General features: G+C 40.6%; 1 protein-coding gene across 1 annotated transcript; it reads right to left on the bottom strand.

The window, feature by feature from the left end:
• Window positions 1–4: 4 nt before the first annotated feature.
• cacnb3a (calcium channel, voltage-dependent, beta 3a) lies at window positions 5–26,101 on the bottom strand. The gene is made up of 14 exons (XM_069660389.1): window positions 25,771–26,101; window positions 24,881–24,973; window positions 14,260–14,379; window positions 11,763–11,885; window positions 11,550–11,665; window positions 11,394–11,473; window positions 11,275–11,294; window positions 9,659–9,736; window positions 9,378–9,436; window positions 9,178–9,278; window positions 8,942–9,093; window positions 8,760–8,855; window positions 6,630–6,800; window positions 5–3,136 (listed from the first exon to the last, which is right to left on the bottom strand). The coding sequence occupies exons 1-14, from the start codon at window positions 25,849–25,851 to the stop codon at window positions 2,693–2,695; spliced, it is 1,734 nt and encodes a 577-aa protein (XP_069516490.1). The 5' UTR covers window positions 25,852–26,101; the 3' UTR covers window positions 5–2,692.

The following is a 26,101-nucleotide window of genomic DNA, read 5'->3' as shown; positions in this document are numbered from 1 at the left end:
ACAATTAAAAGTACATAAAATGTCATGTTTATTTTGTTTTAATCATATTTGACTTAGCATTGTAAATCTATTTTCAAATAGAAAGCATTCTATACAGCATCAGGCAGGAAATGTCTCACTTTTTACACATTTGCTGTCTCTTTTGATAAATAGAGGGAAGAGGCGTGTTGGGTCACGCTAGCACGCTGTGGTAGTCTGGTGGATACACGGTTATATTTAGTGCAGTTATTGCATTACAAAGCAACCATCCCAAAAAAAAGTAGTGCAATTTTTTTGTTTTTTAATTCTCTACTCACACAAAAAAGAGGAAGTCCAGATGGTCTAAGGCGTTTAAAGTTTTTCAATGTTCGGCTTAGTATTGCATACAGAATAAGACAGAGGAAACTAAATTATAACTCTTGTAAAAATTGTGCTTCATAAATTGAAAAACCTCAACTGCTTTATCAGTTGCTAAATTGGTCCGCTTTGAAAATCATACTCTGCCAAAATATAATGAAAATAGCTAATTGGTGAACTAAGACATGCAGGGCGTTAATAATTCACTCATTCCTTTTTTGTTACAAATTAAAAAATCTTGATCAGGGGCTGAAAAGATTTTTTAGCAGGTGACTTTTAAAAGTGCGTCAACGAGTGTCCAAACCAATACTGTGGAAAAAATGTCCCCATTCTAAATGGATAAATAAAGTGATCTTTAGTAATAGTGTGGTTAGTGGTGTGAGGAGTGAGTAGCCCCAAAGACATGACTATCACTACAATACAACGAGGAGAATCAGAATTGATGCATTACTAAAATACTTAACCGTAAAAAGAAACAATCAGATTTTCATGCAACACTTGCATAGATTTTTTTTCTTTTGTTTTTTATCTCAATCATGCTGATTTTTTTTTTCTCTTCAAAATATACAGAACACTAGATAGGGAGATACCTGTGAGACATGGAAGCAGTAAACTCCTAAAAACTTGTTAACGGTTATCGATACTCCGTCGGCATCGCGTCCAAACTCAAATCATCGGCTCACGGACTAATAATGGTGCAGGAACAGAATGAATGAATCGTGTCAACGGGTGCTACGAGTCCTTCTTCAGGAGCACGACACATTCGTTTTGGTGGAGCGCGATGAGTGTGTACACCTGAGGATCTGCCTTAACTGTAAACCTGCAGTACACCACTGTTAATGCAATGTTTGGCAAAGACGTACGAAGGGGGGAGATTATAAACCGTGGATGCTACAATCAATAACGTGCTACAATCGAAATTACAGGGTGATCGGTTGGGGTGGGGGGGTTTGGAGACACCGGGTGGTGCTTGGAGGTGCAAAAGGCATGCGAGCTTACATTCTCTGAAGCCTGGATCTGAAGAGGAGCTGCAGCTGTGCAGCATGTGCTTGATATATATGTGAATGATTCGATGTAAACAAGCAGTTTGGCAAATAATTCATCCTTTTCAAGATAACATTCCCTTTCTCAGTTGTGTTTACATTCTGTGTGCCCGTTTTTATTTTTATTTTAGAGGTGATTGTGCAACAGCAGAGACAAGCGAAGCCCAGAACACACTGTACAGTACTGCAGCTTTGTACTGACATATAGAGCCCGACCAATATAGGCTGATACTGATATTTACCGATATAGCAGCCGATATTTTTGCACTGGAACGCAAATAGATATGTTCTTGGTGGATTGTTTCCCGTTTGTTGCAGCGATATGATAAAGTGAAGGGCTGCTTTCTAAAACAAATCACTATTATATAAAACAAACTAACAAACTATAGCGTCTGATCGCACTCTGCTGGACAAACCATGTGATGACATTTCTTATTAACCCAAAGCATTGTTTTCTACTTTATATGTTCTGTAAAGAAGTTGTACTACAGAGCCTATTTATGTATTTGTAAAAGGCCAAGATCGGACGATAATATCGGCCTTCTCATATATCAGTCGGGCTCTACTTAACTTCATAAACATTCAGAGATGCAGTCTGACTGTGTCTGTCTCCCCTGCCACTCGCCGTCTCAGAGTACAAACTGACTGATGGATGGCGAACATTTTCTCTGAAACAACAAACAAGTCCATATCATCAAAATCAAACAAATATAGTAGCAATGAAACAAAACCAGGTGCCCATTCAGTATTTACATTGTAATCAAATGCATCACTATTTCCCATAAATGGATTCAACAGTAGACATTCCTACGTTAGTTTATCAGTTAAGATCATTCAGTTCCTGTTCTGACGTTAATGTGCAAATAGTCTTAAAATAATTATACTCATACATGCAATAGTAAAGATAGTTAAAAGTCTTTTAAGGAAGTTTAAGGCCAGTATATGAGACATCCTACAATAGAGAGACTTTAGGCAAAGCAGTTTGAGTTTCGTACAGCTGGTAGCCTGAAACCTTTCCAGTAGCCCTGTTGACTTCTATCTGACTGACATGACCCTGGAGAGGTCGTTTAATACCTCGGTTTAGATATCTGCGACTTTAGAAGTGTGTGACTGAAAATACTTTAAAAATACTTTTAAATAAAGTTGTCTACTTTATAAACTGGGCAGCTGTTTCTGTTTATGTCTGATTAAAGTCTGGAGCAGATTTTGGGGCAATATTTTGATCTCTAAAGTGTGAACATACGACATCGGTTGGAGGGCTGGGGGTGATCTCCGTGCTGATCTGGAGGCCGGGGGAGGAGGGCTCTTCTTCCTCAGTAGGTGTCTCGGGGCCAGGGGCGGCTGCGCTGGCGGTTGTTCCTCTGGTTGTGACCTTGCTGAGCTTCGCGTTGGAGCAGCCTGTCCTGTGACTCGTGCCCGTTGGCACTGTGGGCGCTGCCTGTGTGCCCGCGGTGAGGGGGGTACATGTCCCTGTATGTGCGAGCATGGACGGGGGAGGCATACTCATCCTCCTCCTCTTCCTCCTCCTCCTCTTCTTCTTCTTCTTCTTCTTCTTCCTCCTCCTCCTCGTCCTCCTCACCCCCCCTGTGGCACGGGCTCCCCCTCCGGCCGCGAGACAGGGAGTCGCTGGCCTCGTCAGAAGGCATAAGACTGTCCTGCTCCAAGGGGGAGTGGGCCTCCTCGCCTGCCTCCTCCTCCTCCTCGTCACCCTCCAGGCCGACCGCCTCGCGAGGCTGCGGCTGGTTCTTGTTCTGGTTCTGGAGGATTTGAGTTGTCAAGGAGGAAGTAAAACAGAGAGAGTGAAAGGAACGCTCTGGAAACAAGGACGACTTCTCAAAGAAGCTTCACACTTTGTGGTAACTTACTTTCTAAACGCACAGACAGTTTTCATATAGAGCAAACACACAGAACAAAAAAATGCAAACACGACATCAAGAAGGACTTTGAAGGGAAATCTATCATAACACGACACTCACATGCTCGTGAGTGCATTAAAACAGTTGCTGATATTCTTCTTCCTGTGCACACTGGCAGCACAGAAATCCCTTTCTTATAGTGTTTGCAGTGTATGACACGCGTGAAGTCCACAAATGTCCTTATGTGATTCAAAGTTCAGCTGAAGCTGTTACAAGATTACAGCAGACTTTAGTAGTAAAATGAGGTGTGTGTCTTACAGGCTGTTTGTTAAGAATGAGCTGCAGTGTAGTAATGTGCACACATGCATTTCATTCTTTCATTCATTCTTACAATATTTACAGTGACACTGGTTAAGAAAGGAATCTCTTTACACCCAGTACAACTGAAAGAACAATGACAGCAACACCTTTCAACCTACATACGAGCATGTCAGTGTTGTTTGAGAAGGTAACACTCATGGTGCTAATTTAGCAGCCTGCTGGTTACATAATACATATCAGATCTGACAATTAGCACATGTAAGAGATAATACCACACAATAGGAATCACGCCTTCCTTTAATTTTATTATCAATGTTTTGAAACATTGATAATAAAAAGGTGCTGATTGTAGAATCTGATTTATAGCTTGAAAATGCTGCTAATTGGCATCATAAATGCTGTGTTTTTTTTAGCTGTGCTAATAAATGTTTTGTCAACAATTTAAAATCCGTTTGCCTGTGATTCCATATCTGTAAGGTAGGTACAGTACATCTAGTTAATGATAAGCTATTGTGATATTTGATCCATTTTATATACAGTACTATACTGACATAAATGAGATAAGATTGTGGTGGTGTTTGATGACACATTTGAATAACTTGTTCATCCAGCTATTATTGTTGAGACATTTTACTACTTAAAGTGGTAATCTCGAAGATCTCAGTTTCGTTCTCTTTGGCAGCACTGATGGTGATAAACGGTAATTGTGGGAGCACACTCCCCAGATATCCAGACAGTGTTGCAGGTGTGACGTCCACTGTTGGCTCCGTTGTAATCTCTATTTACAGATTCTACATAGTAGAATCCGTACGCAGGGACGTGGACTTCCGGGAAGGCAAGTGTTTTGGTTACGTTTGAACTACATTTATAGTCCAAGTAATATTGACCAATCACGTATCAGCAGGCTGCGGAATGTAATCCGTCGTGCTGTCATCCCGGCTCCCATCAGTGTGATCTGACGACGATTTAGCTTCTTATTAATATCTATAAACAGACATCTGCTTGTAAGTTCAGCGGCTTGATCTAAAATTTAACTTGAGATTAATTCCCTTGATGCTGTGACTTCCTCGAATGCATCAGATCGATCCGACCTCCGTTCAACAAACCAGCATTTTAAACGTTTTCTTCTCCTATTGATGACAGACCTGACAAAGCTTGAATTTTTACTTCTTACTAATCTGCATCATGATGTTGAAATTTTTGGCAAAGGTAAGACCCGTTAATACCAAGAAAATCACAAGAAAACGGTTTCTCTTTCTGTAACAATGTAGCACGTGGAAAAGGCTCCGGTTGTAACTCGCTGACAGTCGCTTTCCTTTTTAGACTGTTTGCCTTCATCTGAGCTTCGAATGTGTTTCTTTTTCTTTGGAGTTTCACTTATTTTTGAAGTTGTTTCTGTAGTCAACGATCTTCAACACTTGCAGAGACCGGAAAAACAGCCGCTTTACATTGAGTTAGATCCGCCTACCCTCTCTGGCAGACCAACCACTGCTGGGTGATGGAAAACGCGTCACTAACTGGGCGCTGCATGTGATTTTTTCCGCACAGACACCCAGCCCATAATAATACTATATACTGCAAAGGCTTTCATCAGTGGGCCATAGGCTCAATCACCATTGTGTTACCTCATTCAGCGATAGATAGTGACTTAACAGACATCTTTGAGATTATCACTTTAATGGAAATGTCTACCTGAAGGAGGCGCTAGAGGAAATGAATTCTGTGGCGACTGTGAATGTTGCTGACAATCAATTAATCTGCTCATCATTACAGCTGTAGGAGGCGTACAGCTTATATCTGCAGAGGAGGTCAATAGAGAAGTATTTATATGTTTATATTTACAAAGAGTACGGTCCAGACCTGCTCTTTCTGTAAAGTGTCTTGAGATAACTTTGGTTATAATTTGGCGCTATACAAATAAAATTTGATTTGATTTGTCTTGTCTCCATTTATGTTGTTCAAAGCCACTAAAAGAGCAACAAAAGGAGCCAAAACTGAAGGTTCACTTTCCAAAGAAATTATTTTAAAATAAACGTTTCAAAAAATATGGAAAACTGTGACAGTTTTATTCTAAAGAGTCACAATAAGCTGCATGTAAGTACCAGGATGAACCAGAACCAGAGACAGAACAACATGTAAAGTATGTAGGGGGGTGATGAGTCTTATCAAAGTCCTTTTTGGTTACGTGCTGACAGTGTTTCGTCTGTGTGTTTACAGATTAATACTACAGACACCCAACAAAAGAAATGTCAGTGGAACAGTTGAATGGATGATCAGGAGGTTACTCTTGGACATGAAATGTTAATATACAGATGTTTTAGTTTACTGTTGGGTGAAATATGCATTAAAATCAGGTGAATACATTATTTAGACACCGATCGTGTCTTTAATTTGAGTCGTTATTCAAGACAGCTTTGTGTGCTGCTGTGAGAGGGGGGCGATACATTCACAAAGCATGCTCAGAATAAACTGACAATAGATGGTCAGATTTTGACATTTCATTCATTTTCAAACATGACATTTATAGTGGTGGTATGAAAGTAAAGCCGCTTTGTGAATTTTTTTTCCCAGAAAGCTTGCGGAGCAGTGATTCACCTGAGACCGTCAACGTAAGGAAAAGGAGGCAGGATGCAATGAAAGAAAAACATCTTTTCTGTGGTGAGATCTGAATGAATAAAGTGCTCTTCATTCACTGTCTCAGCCGCTGTGTCGTGTTCAGGTGTAGAGAGGTGTGTGAGGGGGGGATTGTTGGGGTTTAGAGTGCAAATATACAGCATATATATTTTTATATAAACCCTACTACTCACCGAGTTTTGTAAGCGATCATTCAATTAATTCCTGTGTTTCAGAAAACTGCAAAAATGTTAAGCATGAATGAGTGAGAGGACAGACAAGACAACTGGAAACAAACAAAAACAAAAGGAGTGAGAATCTGAGATGGGAAGAGCCGGTAAAAGACAGTGACAACATACAACATGTTCAAAACAGGATTCCTACTTAAGAGTCTGAAGACAAGATAAAAACTGTATTTCCATGCTCTCTTGTGTTTTTAAAGGGACGAGGACAGACTCACCTGTAGGCTAGAGATGGCAGAAGGCGGGGTCATCAGACTCTGCTCCAATAAGGGGTTAAGTGGGGTGTTGCCTGGGAGGTGAGTGGCACGCCAGTAGACCTCCAGATATTCAGCCAAATGCTCACATGCGTCTTCCAGCTGGTTCTCATCCAAAATGACATCAAACATATCCTGCAAGTCAAAAAACAACAAACAACAACAACAAGCATGAAATCAATTAATATTTAATATGTGTGTAGAAAAAGGACAATAATATCAAACACTATCTGACCAGCTGGACAGGGTGATATCATTGGTCTCCCTGAGCCTCCAGCGGATATACAGTCTGTGTGTGTGTATATACTGCATATACATCTCATCTACCTCCTTAAAAGGAACTCTGACGCAGCTCATAAATCTCAGCTCATAGCTCCAGTTTTTGTTGACAATGTCTGAAAGGACACAATTTTACTGTAATGTGGTGTTGAACTGGGCTGCATGAGAGGTGTCCTCTCCCTTCTTTGAGCAATTATTCCCTTCCCTTACTGACAGTCAAATACAACATGAGTCGACTTCAGTGCAGAGCTGTTGTGGCCACCGACTGCTGTTCAAACACCTTGTTTCTATGATTAGAAAAAGACTAGTAGTCCGAATGCTATAGAGAAAAAAAAATTAAGTGGTTGATTGATTAGTTGACTTCGATCTAAGTGTGAATAGCATCATGCTAACATGCCGCCCTCCCTAGTGGAGAGTGTGTTTTTATTTTTATTTATTTTATTAAAAAAAACCTCATATTAACAAAATGACTTATTTAAATATGTAATATATATATGTATTTATACAAAAAATATATACATTAATTAATGTTCATTGGAAATGTGGGAAACAAGCGTTAGGCTACTCGTCTCTGCTTTAGGGGCGCTTTTTCCAGCGCCCCTAAAGCAGAGACGAGTAGCTAATCAGGGACTGTTGCTGGGGCAAGATACGTGCATATCAACGTGAATTTGGCCAATCAGCATCGTAGAAAATAATCCCCGAAAGCCGATTCTGAAATCGCCATTCGGTTAGTCTCGGTGGTTGAAGTCTGATCAGTCTATGAGTGATGGAAATGACAATGATGGACGCTGACACCGCAAACAACTCTGTACGCTCTCTTCTTCAAAATCTGTTCGAGAGGAGAAGTTTAAGAGAAAAATTACGGATTAAAGAAACTGGACCGGATCAGCCAGATATTAAAATTAACCAACAAGGGAATGAAAAAGGTAAAACCTACACCAGAGGATTTTCTTGCAACTGGTACACCAGAAAGGCTTGGCTAGCTGGATGTAGCCATGTAAATGCACTATTTTGCTTCCCGTGTTTACTTTTTTAAATTGTCGTAGTGGGATGGTTGTTAAAAACTCAGAATGGCACAGCACAGCCCCACCTAGAATATTTTTCACCAGCCGCCACTGGTCGCTGGGGAGGGCTGGAGCCTATCCCGGCTATCATTGGGCGAGAGACGGGGTACACAGGGCTGACACATAGAGACAGACAACCTTTTACGCTCACATTCACAACTATAGGCAATTTTGTAGTCACCGATTAACCTAACGAGCATGTCTTTGGACTGTGGGAGGAAGCTAGAGTACCCGGAGTGACATGCAAACTCAACACAGAAAGGCCCACTACGTCCAAACCGGGGTTCAAACTAGGAACCTTTTAGCTGTGAGGCGACAGCGCTAACCACTGTACAGCCCAAGGTACAGGTACAGCTCTTTAAATCTTCAATCTATAAGTATTGGAGAACTGTAAATTTGACCTGATGGCGGTGCTAGCCAAAAGGTCAGGGGATAAAATGGCAGTCCATCCAATTGTTGTTGAGTTATTTTAATAAAGAATAAAATGGTCAACCTTGTGGTGGTGTTAGAGAAAAAGTCAGGGCATCAGCAAAGTCTGAGGGGTTTATCCTTTGGGCCTCATGAGTGTCTGAATAACATCAATATTAGGTATCTAACAGTTACAAAGATATTTCAGTCCAGACCAAAATGGTCACAGACATTGCATCCCTAGATAAAATGCATCACCACCAAATGTTCTGCTGGTAAATTTGACCTGTTCATATAAAATATTAGAGCATAAGAAAGGAATGAACCCGCTTCCTCCACTCACAGGGGGGCACTGAGAGAGTTTGTCTGCAGCCATCATCTGCACGTTCAGGTGCTTGCTCTGAGACTTCCCTCTGGATTTGACCAGCCTCTGGAGCACCTGGAGTCAGGAAGGGAAAGATAAGCATGAAGGTCATGTTGCAGCCTGTATCCAACATTTATGAGTGAGGCAACCTGCCGACGTACCTTTGGTGAGGAAACTTTAACATAGACAATGATGGGTGCGAGGGAGGTTTTGGCTAGCTGTGCGGGATGGTTGATGGTGTCTGCGTCCAGGATCACCAGCTGCAGGGTTTTGGCGAGCTCAAATATCCTCTCGATCTCACTCTGAACCTCCGCTGCACAGAAAAGACACACTCAAGTTTAAACTCAGTTCTTTTTTTCTATACCAAAATATTTCTTGCTAACTTCAGCTTGTTTACCTAAACTGGAGCGGGTGTTGGATCTCTCCATGATGGGTCTTTTGTTGAGGACAGATCTCTTGGCCAGGGACAGGTCGGCAGTTACACGTGTGATTGAGATTCTGCAAACACAGAGAGGAAACGTTTCTGATCAGATTTATCAAAGGCCTTTCTTTTAACAGCTACAGAGATTCATTATGTAATCTGACCATTTTACCGACCTTCCCTCAAATCTGTGTTTCAGGAAGTCAAAAAGAGCTTTCTGCATCATATCCGTCACCTGGATGGGAACATGAAAGGAAACAAAGATGTCAAATGTATCCATAAATACCTGAATAAGAAGCAGACTCGGGTGCTTAGTGGCAACACACTTTCAATAAAGTTTCTTTCTGATTTAAACACACGCATGCAGCAGTGCAGAAAACAGTGTAAACAGAGAAAGGAGTGCAGTGTGAGCTGCTGCTTTCTCTGTCTGCTGCAGGTGAAACAGGGAGAGGCTGACCTCGTAGCCCTTCAACGATGGTCCCACGAGAACCACCGGCCTCATAGAGGGCACCACGTCGTAGGGAGGGACGTGTTCCTGGCAGAAACAGGGGATGACAAGGGGAGAGGAAGGAGAGGGACAGGGGTAAGTAATTTTGGGTGCTAGTTTGTCTGTAGTGAAAAGCAAAAACACATCATCAGCACTTTTGCAGCAAATTAAAATAAGAGACTTAAACAAGCTTACAGAGCTGCAACTGTTTTTAAGTGCATGGATTTGATGACATTGATATTGCTTTTGAGTGTTTTCCAGCTGTATGTGATCCAGGGTTATTATAGTTAAAACTAAGACCATAAAACTAGCAGTGAAAAAATAATTTCGTTAACAACTAAAAATACAAAAAATAAAACTAAATAAAAACTACAATGAACAGTGCAACACAAACTAAAACTAAATAGTCGGGATGCACCGATACCAGTATCGGGTATCGGGTGGTATCGGAGCTTAAGTACTCGTACTCATAAAACTACGACGAGTACCGCACGCGAATACCACTTTACTTGATCAGCCTCCCGTTAGTGAAGCAGGTAGGCGGAGAAGGAGCAATGTCACCTTTCAGAAAAAGGCTTAGACCTCACACACAGCTTTTATACTGAAACCCACTGAATGTGTTATAGGTTACACAAAAGTAAAATGTGTGGCAGTGTCATGTCTGTTTGTTCAGTAAAACAAAGTTGAATGTTTAAAATGAGTGCAACGGTTTCATTACACTTTGTTACAGTCAGGAAGTGAGGAACACCTGATGAAAATGAATAATGTTTTTAAAGCCATTATGAGAACTGTAATGAGTCCTCATATCAGTACTCGGTATCGGCAAGTACCCAAATGTAAGTACTTGTACTTGGTCTGGAAAAAAGTGGTATTGGTGCATCCCTGCTAAATAGAATTGCAGGTAAAATCAGCTTCGTTTTGGTTGCGCATTCTGTTTGACGACAGACACTGGCCTATTAAAAAGAACCTAGAATACAATGACACAGTAACACGCTTCTTTAAATCAAGGCTTTCCTCATAATACCTGAAAAACTAACACTAACACTAAAACCAAATAAAAACTAAAACTAGTCAATTTCTTAAAATAAAAATACTAATGAACTCGTAAAACTAAACTGAAACTCAACTGAAATGAAAAACCAAACAGAAAGACTAAATAAAATAAAATGTCAAAACTATAATAACTCTGACGTGATCATGATTCTTAGTACTTTAATTAAACACCTGACTTGACCCAAACAAGTGAAAGAACATTAACAAAGTAGTCAATGATAAATTCAATTAATCGATTCCCACTATAAGAAAATTTGATTTTTAGCTCCTGGACAATCAGCACACAGCCTCCTACATACACAATCCACTGTCACACCGCTCTCACTTTTAAGTCATTTTAAGATAAAGTAATAGAAAGGTATTACAACAAGGTATTAAAAGATAATGTTAATATGTTTAAGACCGTGTAGCATTTTTTAAGGATCTGAATTTAATGCTTTTCAACTTTTCAAGACTTGCATAAACCGATAATGTCCCTTAAAGTTCAGAGTATTATGAGCATGCTGTGGCGTCATAAAGTGCCAAAAACCTACCTGTTTTTGCTTCTGTTTAGCTTGTGAAAACAAGAAAATAACAATCAATGAAAGAAAAGGCAGAGGGCACAATTGGTATTTTTTCCCAGCATTAATAACAACAGATTTGCAGTACTTACATTCCCCTGCAGATGGCGGCGTGGTCCTCCAGCCCCCAGTCACCATGTCTCCTAAACTAGAGGAGTTACCCCCTGTTTTCCTGCAACAGCACACTTGATTATCTAACCTATATTACTGAAACGAGCCCTCAGAGAACTTTGCTACTATGAACTGACCTTTGTTTCTGCTCCTGTTTGAGTCTCATGGCCTCCAGTCGTAGCGGGCTGGGGATGAACGTGATGTCTGCTCCCTCTTTCACTAACCGTCCGATCCACCAGTCATTGTTATACTTCTGTAACGTTCAAAGAAACAACAGAAAAGTGTCACGTCTGCTCTGTTTCAATGTAAAGGAGGGGGCTCATCACGACGGACAAAGGATAATCACTCACTTCTTTGATGTGCAGGAAGTCTTTGGCATCGAAATTGACTGCAGCTCCTTGGACGGGACAGTCCTCATCCAGAGCTCCACAGTAGCTCACATTGGTCTTTACTGCAAACGCTACAGGTTTGGACTGTGGCAACGATAAATGCAACAGTGACAAAAGGACAATGAGACAATTGTCAGTGATAGGTAGGGGGCTGTGTGCGTCAGTAACAAAACAGAAAAATGCCTTAAATCTGCTGTCTGGTGTGATGCACTATCAAAAAGGTGAAGAACCCCTAACTAGGTAAAAAAGTAACTGCCAAGATGAAAAAAGTGGATACAGGCGATAAAATGTGAAGCATCTGGAGACGAACTGGGAAAACTGTGAGACAAACTCTAGATGTTGAAGCTATTCTAGGCCTGGTTTGATGTTTGTGGCCATTCAGGTGGATCATTTCAGTTGGACAATGACACAAAATGACTATATCGAGCTGTCACTATACTTTTGCCTCTCTGGTATACACACTGGTAGCACCCTTAAATAAAAATTTGACATACATTTTTAGCGACTTACAGGATTTAAGTTAGCTTTTCAGGCCTTGGGAGCATATTGTGGGGCTGAATGTTCTCACCTACGCTCGGCATAGTACAGAGCACAAAGAGACATCATCATGAGGTTTAAGACTATGCTAAGTTGAGGTTACCATTTATGTTCTTTGACCAGCTTAAGCTAATAATAGCTGAGAGGTAGCATTAAATACTCTACTTTTCAGTCAATGAGCCAACACAGCCTGGTAATGAAGGAATTCTTTGCACCCAAGATTTTGGTAGCTTAAATGTTGTCATTTAAAATTAATGCTACATAACGTTAGCTGTAATCGTTGACCGGCAGACAGCTGTAACCTCAAGCTGTTTAAAATTTCAGGATGACTGGTTCATGACTAAAGAAAATAAAAAGTTAAAGATCTTGGCTTGACGTGGGGCCTATACTAGGAAGCCAATTCAACATACCCAGGGTCTCTTTTCCTGATCTGGCTTCACTTAACCTGACACAGAATATCACGCTGAGCGGTCACACGACGCTGGTTTGACAAATCAACCCAGGGTTTCTATGAGCACGTTCACATTAAAGGGGCGTTGTTTGGAGCAAATGACTAATCTAAACACGGGCAAGTCTGCCATCAGCTGATCGGCATATGTTACAAACTCAGAGCAAACTATGATCTTAGAAAGATATGAAGAATTTACACAGAATCCAAACTAGAATCACACTCAGCTGCAGCTGCTGAATGCAGGAAGGACAAATAGTAAAAAAAAAACGCATAATGTGTCAATGCATAAATTTAATAATATAACTGCTCCATCATCAACACTTGTGTTTACAATAGATTCATACGATGCATAGATTAATTTTTGTTGCGTTACTGACAGATTTAGACGTATTCTTTCAGCCTCAGTCCCATCAAGCTATGGAGCAAATAAAAATAAATATAAAAGCACAATTTAAAGCAGCACTAAGGCTTACTTTCATATCATTTACGTACAAAAGTACTTCAGGCTTCATTGTTTTTATCAGTCTCTGTTGTAGATGTATATCAGTAAAGCATGATGAATATCTCTCATGAATATATTTCATATAAAAAAATCAGACGGTAAAGCTGAAGTGTTTGACCTGTCTCTCTTTCTCCCTCCTCCCTTTCGCTTTCTGCTCACAGAGACCTGATTGGTCAGTAGGTGGTGATGAGTTCAGGTTGATCTCATATCTGGAAGATAATCTGCTCCGGAGCAGGTTAGGTGTTCAGCATAAGTTACCACGGTGATCTACCCAGGTAAGACGTGAACCGCCTTTGTAGTACTGAAAACTCTGCGTTAACCCTGAAGTTACCTCGATAACAGCAAATCCTGCTTCGTAGTGTACCCCCCTGGGATCTTTGGGTATAGATCGGACTTGCTTTACTTGTATAACTGAGTTGCAAAACAAATTCCCACGTCTGGTTTTCACTTTACTAGATGAAAGCTAAAAGCAGTCATTTAAAATTAGACGTACGGTAGATTTAACACTAAACTTTGACTGAATTTGTTATTCTTCACAAACTGGCAGGTACACAAGGGGAGGGGTCAGTGTAAAGCACACCCTGGTTTATCTTTAACAAGTCTGTCAGTGATGCTGTGATTTAAACATGGAAGTGTTCAGCGTGTCTGGAGGACAGACAGGCGTGCACAGGATACATTACAAGCTGTTTTTTCACTGCTGCTGTTTGACATGAACACAAACATGAAGCAGGAGGAGTTCAGTGAGCTCCGTGCACCCAGTTTGTTTTGTTAATAATGAATATTGATAAAACAAAATGAGTTTTCTTTCAGCCTCTGGTGGATCTGATGATGTGTGGTTGGTAACAAATATAATAATATTCTTCTGGGACAGTCGAGTCCCACTCATGGCTCCAAGGCTCCCCTTTTACATGTTATAAAACTGTTACAACTCTACAGTTTGCAGCAGAGTAAATCCCTGTGTGTCGTACCTTAGCTCTGTCGAGCTGCAGCTGTGCCTGGCGCTCGGCTTCACGCCGATACGCCTCGCGGTCCTCCTCCGCTGACAGGTCGGAATCCGACGGTCTACTGGTGTACGAATCAGCTGACCCCTGTCAGGAGAGAGTCAGAGATGGACTTGCATCATTTCATTTCATACTGTACAATGTGATCATCTCTCAAAGCCGGGATGAGAGGAATGTTATCATGAGGTTAGACATGTAGATGTGCTGTTTCTGCTTGTACTCCTGCTTTCATCTGTCTTTCTGTTCCGCAGTCTTTGTGTGCAGGTGTGCATGCAAATACGTGTCTGTATTCATGAACACATTCATGTGTGAGCCTGTGTGGATCTACAACACAATGCTTTCCTCTCCCACACCAGCCATCCTCTGGTACACCAAATATAGCACAAAGGAGGCAACTGCTTCCTCTTCTCTCCTGCTTGGCCCCAATCCATTCCATCATCCCCCACAGTGCAGCACATATACATCCTTTATTCCCCTGTTTATTCTCCAAGGACATCTCCTCATTAGCAAAATATATGCAAGCTATCATTTTTCATTGTAAGCTCTTTGAGGACACATTCCAGGGATGGTGAGCACATTACGCTGAAAGCGAGCGATAAAGCAAACAAAGAGGCATTTTACACAAAGTGAAAGGGTGAGAGTGGCTCGATAGGTGCTGCTGCGGGCTTTAAATAAGCGTGTGATTATTTTCTAAAATACCTTAAATGTCCGTCTACTGCCGAGCCAAACAATTAGTTGTTTAAATGCTCAGCAAGTCAGCTCTCCTGAAGCAATAACTGCAAAGTTTTGCTGCTTTATTTGTCCTATAAAATGTAAAATGTTCTGGACTGCTGACGGAATATATTCAACAGAAAATTGACTTTTATCTTTCATTCTTTTCTTAGATTTATAGCCAAAAGGAAAAAATTGAGGACACAATCGGCAGGTTAACCGATAATGAAACGTTTTTTAGTTGCAGTTAAAATGATGATTTTACCAACTCGAACAGAAACTATGATGCTGATTACTCCAGAGAAAAAGAGGAAGAATAAGCTGGTGTTCTAGATGCAGATTGGGTACAGTGTGTCTGTGTGTGTGTGTGTGTGTGTGTGTGTGTGTGTGTATCCTATATTTGGCATCTATTTGGCTCCTCTGAAGGAACTCAGTCCTGAATCTGTCACTAACGACAACCGCTGCAGCAGAAAACAAACCCCAGAGAGGAAAGGTGACACGGGAGACGAAAGGGAATAAAAGAAGTGACGAATGAGACAGAGAGGAAAGAACTTTGAGTTTTCACAATTACATCCATATATACATTTATACACACAGACGAGCAAGCATGCTCTTGCAAAACAGCAAGAGACCAAAAGAAACAGCACATAACACAGTTTTCACTATGGTTTCCCTCTCCTCCAGAGTGCAGCGACTTAGTCGTGGTCATCCATCTTGCCAACATATACAAACGAATCCTCTGGAGGACCAATTAGCAGCAGCACAACAAAAGGAAATTCAGGCTCAAAATATTTTTTAAAAGTGCCCAGACAAAAAAAAACAAACAAGCACCACCTTTGCTTTCTCTGCACTTCACAACACATACACATAATCCAAGATAAATTCATCTACAGTACCGCTTCAAGTCCCAGAGAAACGGCAAGCGAACACCTCTCCTCGTTTATTTTTGTTGTGTGTGTGTGTGTGAGTGTGTATGTGTCTATGTTAGATAACTAGATCTGATTCCTAGCACTCACAAGCTCTGCAAGGCAACACTGCACCAGCGCCAGAGCAGCACCGAGAGAGAAAAGGAGGGTGAGGAAGACCGGGAAAGATGTAAAGAGAAGACAGAGGCAGAGGTTGGGGGGGTTTGAATATCGTTGACAAGATATACTGAAAAGAGAAGGATGTTTACGAGGACGGAGAGTGACTGAGGAACGGTTGCAGAGACGGGAGAGGTATAAACGATTTATACGACAAGATAAAGCGAGGCTATCTCGAGGGGAAGATGAGATTAGAACATAATAAAATGCTATGAAGGAGTGGAGTGAGACCTAGATATCTATCCACGATCGCAGATAGAAGAAAAGAGGGGGAAACACAGCAGGAGGGAGGGAGGGAGGCGATGGGGAGGTGGGGGAAAGGGGAGCGTGACCATGAGAGACAGAGACACACAGATAGAGACGGTCAGAGAAAGAGAGGCATACCTGGCTGATTAGGAAGACGGCGCTAGAGCCTGATAAAGACATGAATTTTGCTCACTGTATCGGCTTCCCTGTCTTCACTGGGAACGCAGTCAAACACACACAGACATAAAAGTGGTATAAATATGGTGGTGGGCGCAGGGGAAAGGCGTTATGTCAGAGAGCTGCTAAATGATGTTAGAACACAGAGCGCTGCCTGGGCTGTGATTGCTGGTTAATGTTTGGACATGAGGCTGTGGACCTTTGCTGCACACGCTCTGTCCTAGCCACCTGTCCCCCCCTCTACACACACAAACACACACATTAAAAACAAGTGTTGTAACCGAAAACAAAACGGTGTGTTTTGCAGGTGAAGCTACGCTGCATTGCAGAGTGTAACAACGTGAGCACATCTTTATTGTCTGGTCTGAGGATGGTTTTTTATTGTACTTTTTTAGCAGCTACTGAACCAGTCTGGGCGCTAAATTTAACTCTGTTCCTTCCTATTCTGCTTCTGTGATTATTCTTCACACACTGCAACACTGATGGCCTCAAATCCACAGGGAGGGGGCAACAAGGAAGTGTGTCATCCAGCTAGTGAAGTCCTCAAGAGGGCTAAGTCATGCTACAGTCGAGGGACAGAACGCCAGGGGATTCATTTGATCAGTATTGTACTGATGCATTGTTAAGTGGTTGAAAAAGGGGTTCTCATTTCTTATGAGCATGACATGAAGCAATTTTCTCACTAGTGGCTCTTGTAATGTATGTTAATTAACTGGTTTGTCATAGTGATTATGCTAACGTGTAACTTTAAGGCAACAACTGTGGAGACAAATGAAAACAAAGCCAATTAATGTTCATTTAAAAGCAATAAATAATTAAATATATGAACACTCCAATTGATTCTATTTGATTTAGGGGTCTTTTAACACAAGCATTAACACTAGACAACAAATACATCTGTTATTATGTATTCTGATGTAGTTCAATCTGCTTGATATTTGCGTCATTTGTTGACAGTACAACAAACACTGACTATATTAAATGCTTGTAAAGTTCCAGTGGGCGCACATCCACCAGACATCAAAGCAATATTACTATATTTGCAGCCGTGTCTGTGTCCAACTGATGAATACAAGTAAGACAGTCCAATATCAAATCTAATTTTAGCTCTGTTTTTGGTCTCCACCACCTCCTGAGAACATTTTGGAGCTCAGTATTCTTAGCTGCTAAACGCTCCAATGTGTTCACCAGCCAGTCGCCAACTTTGTCTCTCTGCTGTTTGGTGCTGAGCAGGTTGTGTACAGTGGGTGTACTGGGGCTGTTTCTGCCAAAAACAGCAGCCTGTGTTGGCCAAAAATGATCCCGCTGAGAGCAGTGAGAGTGAACCATAACAGTAAAGTTGGTGGAAAAACCAAAACAGTGAGTTGAAAAAGCCAGAAACCCTCGATAAAGCTGCAGAGTTAAGTGATTATCTGTGGGCTCATCACTATGAGTGATTTCTTTCACATCACGCATATTACTTTGTTAATATACATAAATATGAACATATTGAATAAAAGCCCATTTAAGTTAAATCGGTTTTCTATCAATGTTTGTAAACACCTCAAAATCTAAAGTAATCCAATACACCAGCTAAGCAAGAAGATTTGCTTTTATGTTGCCTGTAATGTACAGGCTTTTTTCTGAGCTGTCATAGAGGTGGTCATTCAATCATATTTCAGCATCAAAGTCATAATTGGTGGCGGGGCTGTACTGAGCTGCATTATATTCAGAGGTGTTTCTAATACTCTGGCCCCCTCATGTATGTAAATAGGGACGACAAAAAATTAGAGACACATCTTCAACATAATTTAGTTAACAGCACCTTTAACTACAGCCTCAGTGATAAACATCATTGAATTTACACACTTCTGACTCTCAACAAAACAAAAGTCAACAAAAACTAAACTTCATAAAAGCAGAATTCATGGCTGTTATATTGAACTGCATTAGATTGTACAGGTGTACCTAATGAAGTGGCCGGTGAGTGTAGAACTAAAACTCTTCAGTTATATATATGTACTGTTAGTTCCACATTTTTGAAGTAAAAAAAAGCTAAAATGAGCTGATGTTTACCGTTTTTCCTTTACTTCCAAACGACTTATTTAGGTTGACATGTTGTCATTTGTTTGCTTGGGTTAGGGTTAGACAGTCATCAAGCTGACATAGAGACACGTTTCATGTTTTATGTCTTTTAATTTCAAGTGCAGACTGCTCGTCTTTCTACTGAAAGTAAAGGCCAGAACAATTCCAAAGAAGTGGAAATACTCACTGTCAAACTCTGTAAATCTCTACACTACTCCCTTCTGTACAGGCACTCAACAAAAGGTAATTGAAATTTGACATTTAAAGATTTCATTTTATGAAAAAGAAAACAAAGAGCTAGATAGATCAGATCGGACCCTGTGTAGGTGCAGCTTGAATTGAAACTAAACGGTGCATTGTCGCTTAGGAAAGTTTTGGGGAATGTCAGGTGCAGCCACCACAATGCTGACGACAGAAAGGTGTGAGGAGCGGAGGTTTTCAGAAGATTTTCAACAATCTGATAAACAGATCTGCTAAAGCACAATTGATTAAAAACACAAAAACACAAAACACACAAACGATTGTTAAGCAGGTATAGAACATCTTAACTGATGCTGCTGGGAATGTACGTTTTGCAGGTATGGGCTACTGCAGGTATGAGGTCGCCTGGTTCCTTCAATAAAAGCCAAAGAAATTGTTCGATTTCATTTGAATAATTGTAGATAAGCACTGTGGTGTCCAAAAGTGTATGATACTGACAAGTCTATCTTTACATATGAACAATACTTTTGCAATCGCCCAAATTAAAAAGCCAATGAAAGTGTCAGGAGACTTCAATATTACCACATAGTTTTAAACTTGCTGTGTTTAGTGTGATGGCATTTAATGTCCCAGACAAACTCTATAGTCTCATTCAGACACTTGCTAGTAACTGCCTAGTTTAAAATACGCAAAAGCTTTAAAATTCAAGAGTTGTGTTTTTACCTACAAATAGGGGCAGAACCATCTGTCAAAATCTGTTAAGCTTGAGTTACCTGCAGACCTTCTTTCAGGCATCTTACTTAAAGCTCCTGTGAGGAACTTTCTGTTTGTGTCGATTTGGCGCCCCCTGTGGACAAAGCTGTACCTCTTATCTCTTTGCTGATTTTCTCCTGTACATGCTTAAGTGGTAAAAAATCTCATCCTGCTTTCTTTAACAGTCATATGTATCGCTCACTTGAAATTTCTGGCAAATGTAACAAAGGCAGCGTTCCCGTCAGCAGTTTCAGGCATCAAAAATTGCTGATGGTCTGGTTTGCTTTTGTAGGTTATACAGAGTAATCAGAATTAATTTCAGTCTGTTTCATAACCAATGAAAAACTCCTCACAGGAGCTTTAAACTCCACTGACTTCAAGCGCAGTGTGCAAAAATGCCAACTCCTTTCCATGTTTCAGGACTTGTTTCTGCAGCACTATATTTGGCCATTAACCAAAGTATTAGACTAAAAAGAAAGTATGACCTGATGAGAGCACTGATTGAACAATTACAGAACCACCAAAGTTATTATTAGTCATTCCCTGGGGAATCATAAATGTCTGCACAAAATTTTACGACATAGTTGTTGAGATATTTCAGTCGGGACCAAACCCCCTCATTGCCATCCCACTAACATCCCACAACATTACCACGGCTGAAAACAATGGGTACCTGGATAGCAGGAAAAACGTGATGTAATGATCTACTGCACCCCTTTAGAAATGTTGGTAGAGATGTTAAGTTACATGATTAAGTATGTAATCAATTAACAGTAGGAATTGATTAAAAACACTTTGGGTTCCGTTGAAATGGTGTCAAAATGCAGGGAACGCTAACGCTAAAAATCTGCTAACAATCTGCTAAAAAATCACATTCCTCTGTCTTTACTTGCAGGAAGGAGATTCTGCACAAGAGCAGAATGTATTATTCAGGATGCTGAAACACCTTTCCCTCAGAGCGAAAAATAAAGAAAACTGCAAGCTCCAGCGATTTGGAAATCCAGGAGCCAAATATCCAATTTCAAAAAGTGTTCGATTAACTGTGCGGCGATAATTCAACGTCAGCAAGTTACACACATGCACAGAGCCGGCTGATACACAAAGCAATAAATCACTGTGTGGTTACATCAATATCAAAGTCAACACGGGGCATACTGTATGTTGAACTGATCAATCACGAGGCTCTGCGAGGAGCGGCGAAGAGTGCACATGAGATGACGCTAATCAAAAAGTAAAGCAGGAGAGAAACAAAAGCGTTTGTTGACGACAGGAGGCAAGGTGAAAGAGGAAGACAAAGGAAAACAGAGAGAGGAGCGGCAACAATGCCATTGAAACGCTACAAAGAGATGTGTGGGCAGACGGCAGGAGAGGAAGAAGAAGCTGACTGTCGGGAGTCGTTTGTACTTACTCAGTTAATGTGGTGATGCTGTTGCTGACGGTCCCTCCCTCTCTATATACTACATGCTGTAAAATGCACACACACTGCACTGTGTCCCGTCCCCTAACCAGGGACGACCTGCACTGGAGCAGACACCGGCAACACCTTCTTTTCTATTCTTACCCCACCTCATCCCATCCCAACACACACACACACACACACACACACACACAACAACCACGCAGCTTTTGCGTCACTTCAAACCACCTCTCTAGATTTACATCACATTCCTGTTAATTTAAGATCAATTCAACATGCACCAGGAGAGAGGAAACACAGAAGAAACTGCTGTTCTTATCACACACACAGCTGCAGCTTTCCACTCCTGCCTCACAGCCTCCTGTCCTACATATAGCACATACATCCACACTTATGGCAGCATACTGCTTATTGTATCCTGCTGCAGAAATGAGTCATACTCCACTGCTCCTCCATAGACACCCCACCCCTATCACAGACAAGAAACTATCTGCTCTGTGTGTGAAATTCACTCCTTCTGCATAAAACACTTTGTCATATCTGCTATGGAGGTGATGCCTGTTGTGCGTGTGGTGAGAAGGTAATGATTGAAAAGAAGCTAAAGGTGCAGCTTGTGTGAACAATGAACCCACACATCACATCGCCTGAGGCCTTCAAAATGAGCATCATGAATATTTTAAGCCGTGCAATATTCTCGGGAATCTGGAAATTGTCATTAAGCCCCCTGATCAGGATAACTAATGTCCCCCTCTTGGAGAAGATGTCTGCTCAGCCCTTTTTCTCCCCTCACTAACGTCTCTCCGTTAAGAGTTACGCTGCTCCACGGTCGCTCGCGCCAGCGATACTACGCATGAAACAGAGGTCTTACTGTTTGAATGTCATGTTTGCGATGAGATTCAACTGGAAAGAAAGGAGTAGAACGCCTGCAGTCGTTTTAAGCTCATGATTGAATTTTAAAGTGGATTTCCATTTCATTTCATCTACTGTCTTTTCAGCTACATTTGATTTAAAGCTACATTAGTTGAGCAGAGAACTGTTTGGATAATTGATCAAGTGTTTTAGTCATTTCTCAAGTATTCAAATAATCAGATGTAATGGTTTTCTGCTTGTTTGTATCACATATTACAGTAAATTGATGAAGCGTCTTTTAATACAAGCAACGTAAGGACGTCTTGTGTCCTATATGTTTTTTTTATTACATTTTGGTGCTTCAGAAACAGAAATCAAGAAAATAATTATAATGGCAGATAAAAAATATGGACACAATCTGTTACTAAACTCTAAAAATATAATTTCACTGAGGTCATGTTTTCAATATGCACCAGTTTTAAATGTTGGATACAATAAGTTTGATCATATGTATCTCTTTAGTTACACCTGGTGTACATACTCTGTATTATATTGCTTTTTTATATCTTATTATACTTAAGTTCACTGACAGCAGGAGTACTACTGTTAAATAGCTTTTTACTTATTGTTATTCTACTTCTGTGTTCATTGTTTTGCACCTAAACACCAAGTCAGATTCCTTGTATGTGTAAACCTACTTGGCAATTAACTTGATTCTGATTGTGATGTAGGGATAGGACATATGTGAGAGAGGAATCCCTGTCCACTTTTAGCTATATATGTGCTTTATCACACTTTTTCCTTGGACTTTCGACACAAAGCTTCGATTAGATTTTATGTAGAGACTTTTGTACAAAACGAGCGGTTCTAAGAGTGGCAAACAAGTTAACAGCGCTCAAACTCCAGCTGCACATGCAGCTACGAGTGCAGCAGGGAAGCTGGCATTGTTTGCAGCTAACAACCCTCAGCTAATGAAAAAAAACTCAAACTTACTTTACTGTCATATATAAAAAAAACAGCAAATCCTCACAATTGAAAAGTTGAAACAAAGAAATAATATATTAGTTTTACTATTCATTTGAACCTTGAATGGTATTTATATTTAATAGACAGGATTTAACATTAATGACTCAAAAAGGAATCAAAAACACAATGCACTGTATTACCGCTTACAAGGGGTTGATTTATGTAAGTTGTGGCTCATTAAATATTTCAAAAATATACATGCATTTAAAGATTAAACAATTAGTTGAGTTATTTAATGATTGAAAAACATCTCGGTAACTATTCTGATGAATGATTTATCATTTAGGTATTTTTATGAAAAGCAACATCAGCTCAGGCTCCAGCTTCCCCAACATCTGTTACTTTCTGTTTCTCTCTGTGTAGTATAATACTGAACTGAATATCTTTTGGATACCAGCTGTTTGGGAACTCGAGCCAGGCATTTTTCACTATTTGCTGACGATGAAAAATGCAAAAAGCGTTATGTTACAGTCTCACAAATGTCAGCTATACAGTAAAACTGTATCTATCTGATGTCTGCCAACATTATCCACGATAAGCTGCTGGTAATACCAGACCAGGTAAGGCTGGAGGAGCATCTGAGTGCTGAACCACTTTAAACAGTCTCACTTTAAATTACACAAAAAATGTTTTCTCTAGAAATCAACTTATTGGTTGAAGTTGAGGCTCTGGTTTATTAAGACTATAGGGCTTCAACTGACAATACTGTCCATTATCCATTTATCTGCTGATTACTTTTTCCATTAATCAATGGATTGAAAGATCTACAACAGTCGCACACAGTGAAAAAAGTTCAAATTTTTCTTTATGTCCACTTTGAAGTTTCATTGATATTTGTGCAACCAAAAGTCCAAAACCCATCGCCTGATCAATTACTATCATATACAACAAAAAGTGTTTAATGTTTAACTTGAAAAGTTACCCAACATGATTAATTAAATATGAAAATAATTAATATTTCTTCTGACAATCAACGTTTTTGATGGACCAACTCCCTCATGCTCTCAGTAAAGTTATTCAATGTGTGTGCGTGTTTTAATTCCACCTCGGGGAACAATTAAGTCTAATTCTATTCTTATCCATTCTATCCCATTCACCTCTAATCGTTTCAGCTGTAGATTAATTAATCAGGACTACTCGAGATATATTCTACAGACAGTGTTACAGCCTGTAGGAGTTTCTGTCATTAGTACAGGCTCCTTTTATTATTCAAATCTCTCCTGGTTCCCAGCTCTCCCTCCTTGATGTATTGAGACTTCAGAACCTCTGGGATCTGGCGGTTTGGGATGAGCTGTAGCCCGGTGAAACCTCTTGACTCCTCACAACCTAATTTCTATCAGGGGATCAAGTTGTCCCCTCTGCTGGACTCTCTGTGAAACTACAACCAGCTCTGCTTTACATTAACACCCAAATCAAATCAAATTCACCTTAAGAAACAAGTATATTAAAGTGATTATTACACCATCAAATCAGCTGATGCAGATGATTCACACACAGCCACGCATTGAGAGCCTGTGGGGAATCTGGAACTCAGAAATCTCTCTTCTTTTTTTCAGCTACAGATCGTCTTAAGTAACACCAAATCTCCATCTGCATCTGCTGCACGTGCTTGACCTGAAAACATTAATTAAAAAATCTGGGCTGTGCTGGGATTTTGATGTAACGCACTGCTACTTTCAAGCATTTTGCTGCTCTCTGCTGGGCAAAACAACAACTGAAACAATGAGAAGCAGCTATGTGGCTGAAGATGCAGGGCAGAATCAATCATGTGTTGGATACAAGGATGAAAAACACAGCATAAGGAAGGTTTTTGGAACTTTTTTCTGTCAATAGCTTATGCTTCAAAAATAATAAAAGTGCTGCACAAATACCAGCAAAACAATCGAGAAACATCCGTTATACCCTTACAGCTTTAATCAGACTACAGAGCCCAACATGGCCAACATTATCAGTGTGATTATCAGCCCTGTGATCCTGATAACAGGAAGGAAAGATCCAGCATAGAATTCATGCGTGAGTAAGGAGAGAGAGACGCCAAAAAATGCCTCAAAGGGCTTCTTACCTGCCGCTTGATGAAGCTGGATGTTGTGTCAGAAGATGTGCTGCCATCTGAGCGTTTGAAGCGGCTCTTGCGTTTAGGCAACTTCCTGGGCAGCTGTGATGAAAGAGTAATTACAGGAGATGATGATAAGATAACATAGATAGATAGATAGAAAGAAGGGGCTTTTGTTTGTAATTTTAACAATATATATGCATACATTTAGATAAAACTGGTAAAAGCTGCTTTGCACCAGAGCGACAAGTGCAAGTGCCAGTATCACAAATATTTCATGACTGAATAAATCTATAGCTGCACATACCGGTCTGTGTAAATCAGGAGGCAGATTTCCCCAGGCCTCTTGTAACAGAGTCAATTAATAAGAAACCTGTATGTTGCAGTGTGTGTGTGTGGGTGTGCGCGCGTGTGTGCGCGTGCTGCCAGGCCCTGTAGATTCAGGCTACAGGTGAGTCAGAGTCATGGTCTATTTATGTACGTACGTACGTTTCTTTACACCTATAAAATTCAGCATACGGGTCCAGTTATGAGCCTGTTTTTTCTCCTGCACTGGTGTAGATGAAGCAGGAAATGCGATTTAAATCTATGATCAAATATAAGGACAGAATCCATGAAATGCGCGATCTGAAACAGCAACATGTAAGGAAACCTGTTTGGGTATCTGAGAGGCATAATAAGCGTACATGATCGGTCCAAGTGTCTTTTTTTACCGATCAAGCATCAGTCTGCAATTTCACTGAAGGCGGAGGTTAAAAAACAGAAAGTATGCCAAAACGCGACGCCTCAATTTCAACAACAAGTAGCAGTAAGAAGACATTAGCTAACCGTTTTTCTCCACCGCACTTTACCCGGAGATGATAACAGCTAGTAGTTTGAATAAAGGTGTGTGGATTTACCTGGAAATAGTGCGATTGAGAGCCTGTTTCCACAGCAGACAGTGGGTCTACGGGCGATTTGGACATTTTGACTTGCACCATCTATTGAGAGCGCAGGGAGGCGGGATGCACACAGACATGGGTTACTGGAGGAAACAAGGGACACAAAATACATCTAGCTATATGCAGTAAAAGACAGCGGGGGAAGCGGCATGCGGGAGCGAAAATGTAAAGGGGGAAACGCGATAATTAATGTCCGAGCTCAGCTGATACTGAGACTAGTTTATGCTCCTGAATAAAATAAATGATATATCGAGGGGAAAATGTAAGGTAAAGCGGGGCAGGAAAAATA

Source organism: Semicossyphus pulcher, unplaced genomic scaffold (assembly GCF_022749685.1).
Source record: "Semicossyphus pulcher isolate SPU_LCO1_2020_fin unplaced genomic scaffold, fSemPul1.0.p SCAF_13, whole genome shotgun sequence".
Classification (NCBI taxonomy): Eukaryota; Metazoa; Chordata; class Actinopteri; order Labriformes; family Labridae; genus Semicossyphus; species Semicossyphus pulcher.
This window is presented reverse-complemented; position numbering and strand designations above follow the sequence as displayed.

Bases quoted from the DNA above. Each gene is read 5' to 3' on its own strand.
- cacnb3a (XM_069660389.1), bottom strand. From the start codon at position 25,851: ATGGTGCAAGTCAAAATGTCCAAATCGCCCGTAGACCCACTGTCTGCT. The intron at 24,974-25,770 runs GTAAATCCACAC...CTTTCATCACAG, and splicing joins CTCAATCGCACTATTTCCAG to CTGCCCAGGAAGTTGCCTAA. The intron at 9,279-9,377 runs GTCGGTAAAATG...CTGTGTTTGCAG, and splicing joins AAACACAGATTTGAGGGAAG to AATCTCAATCACACGTGTAA.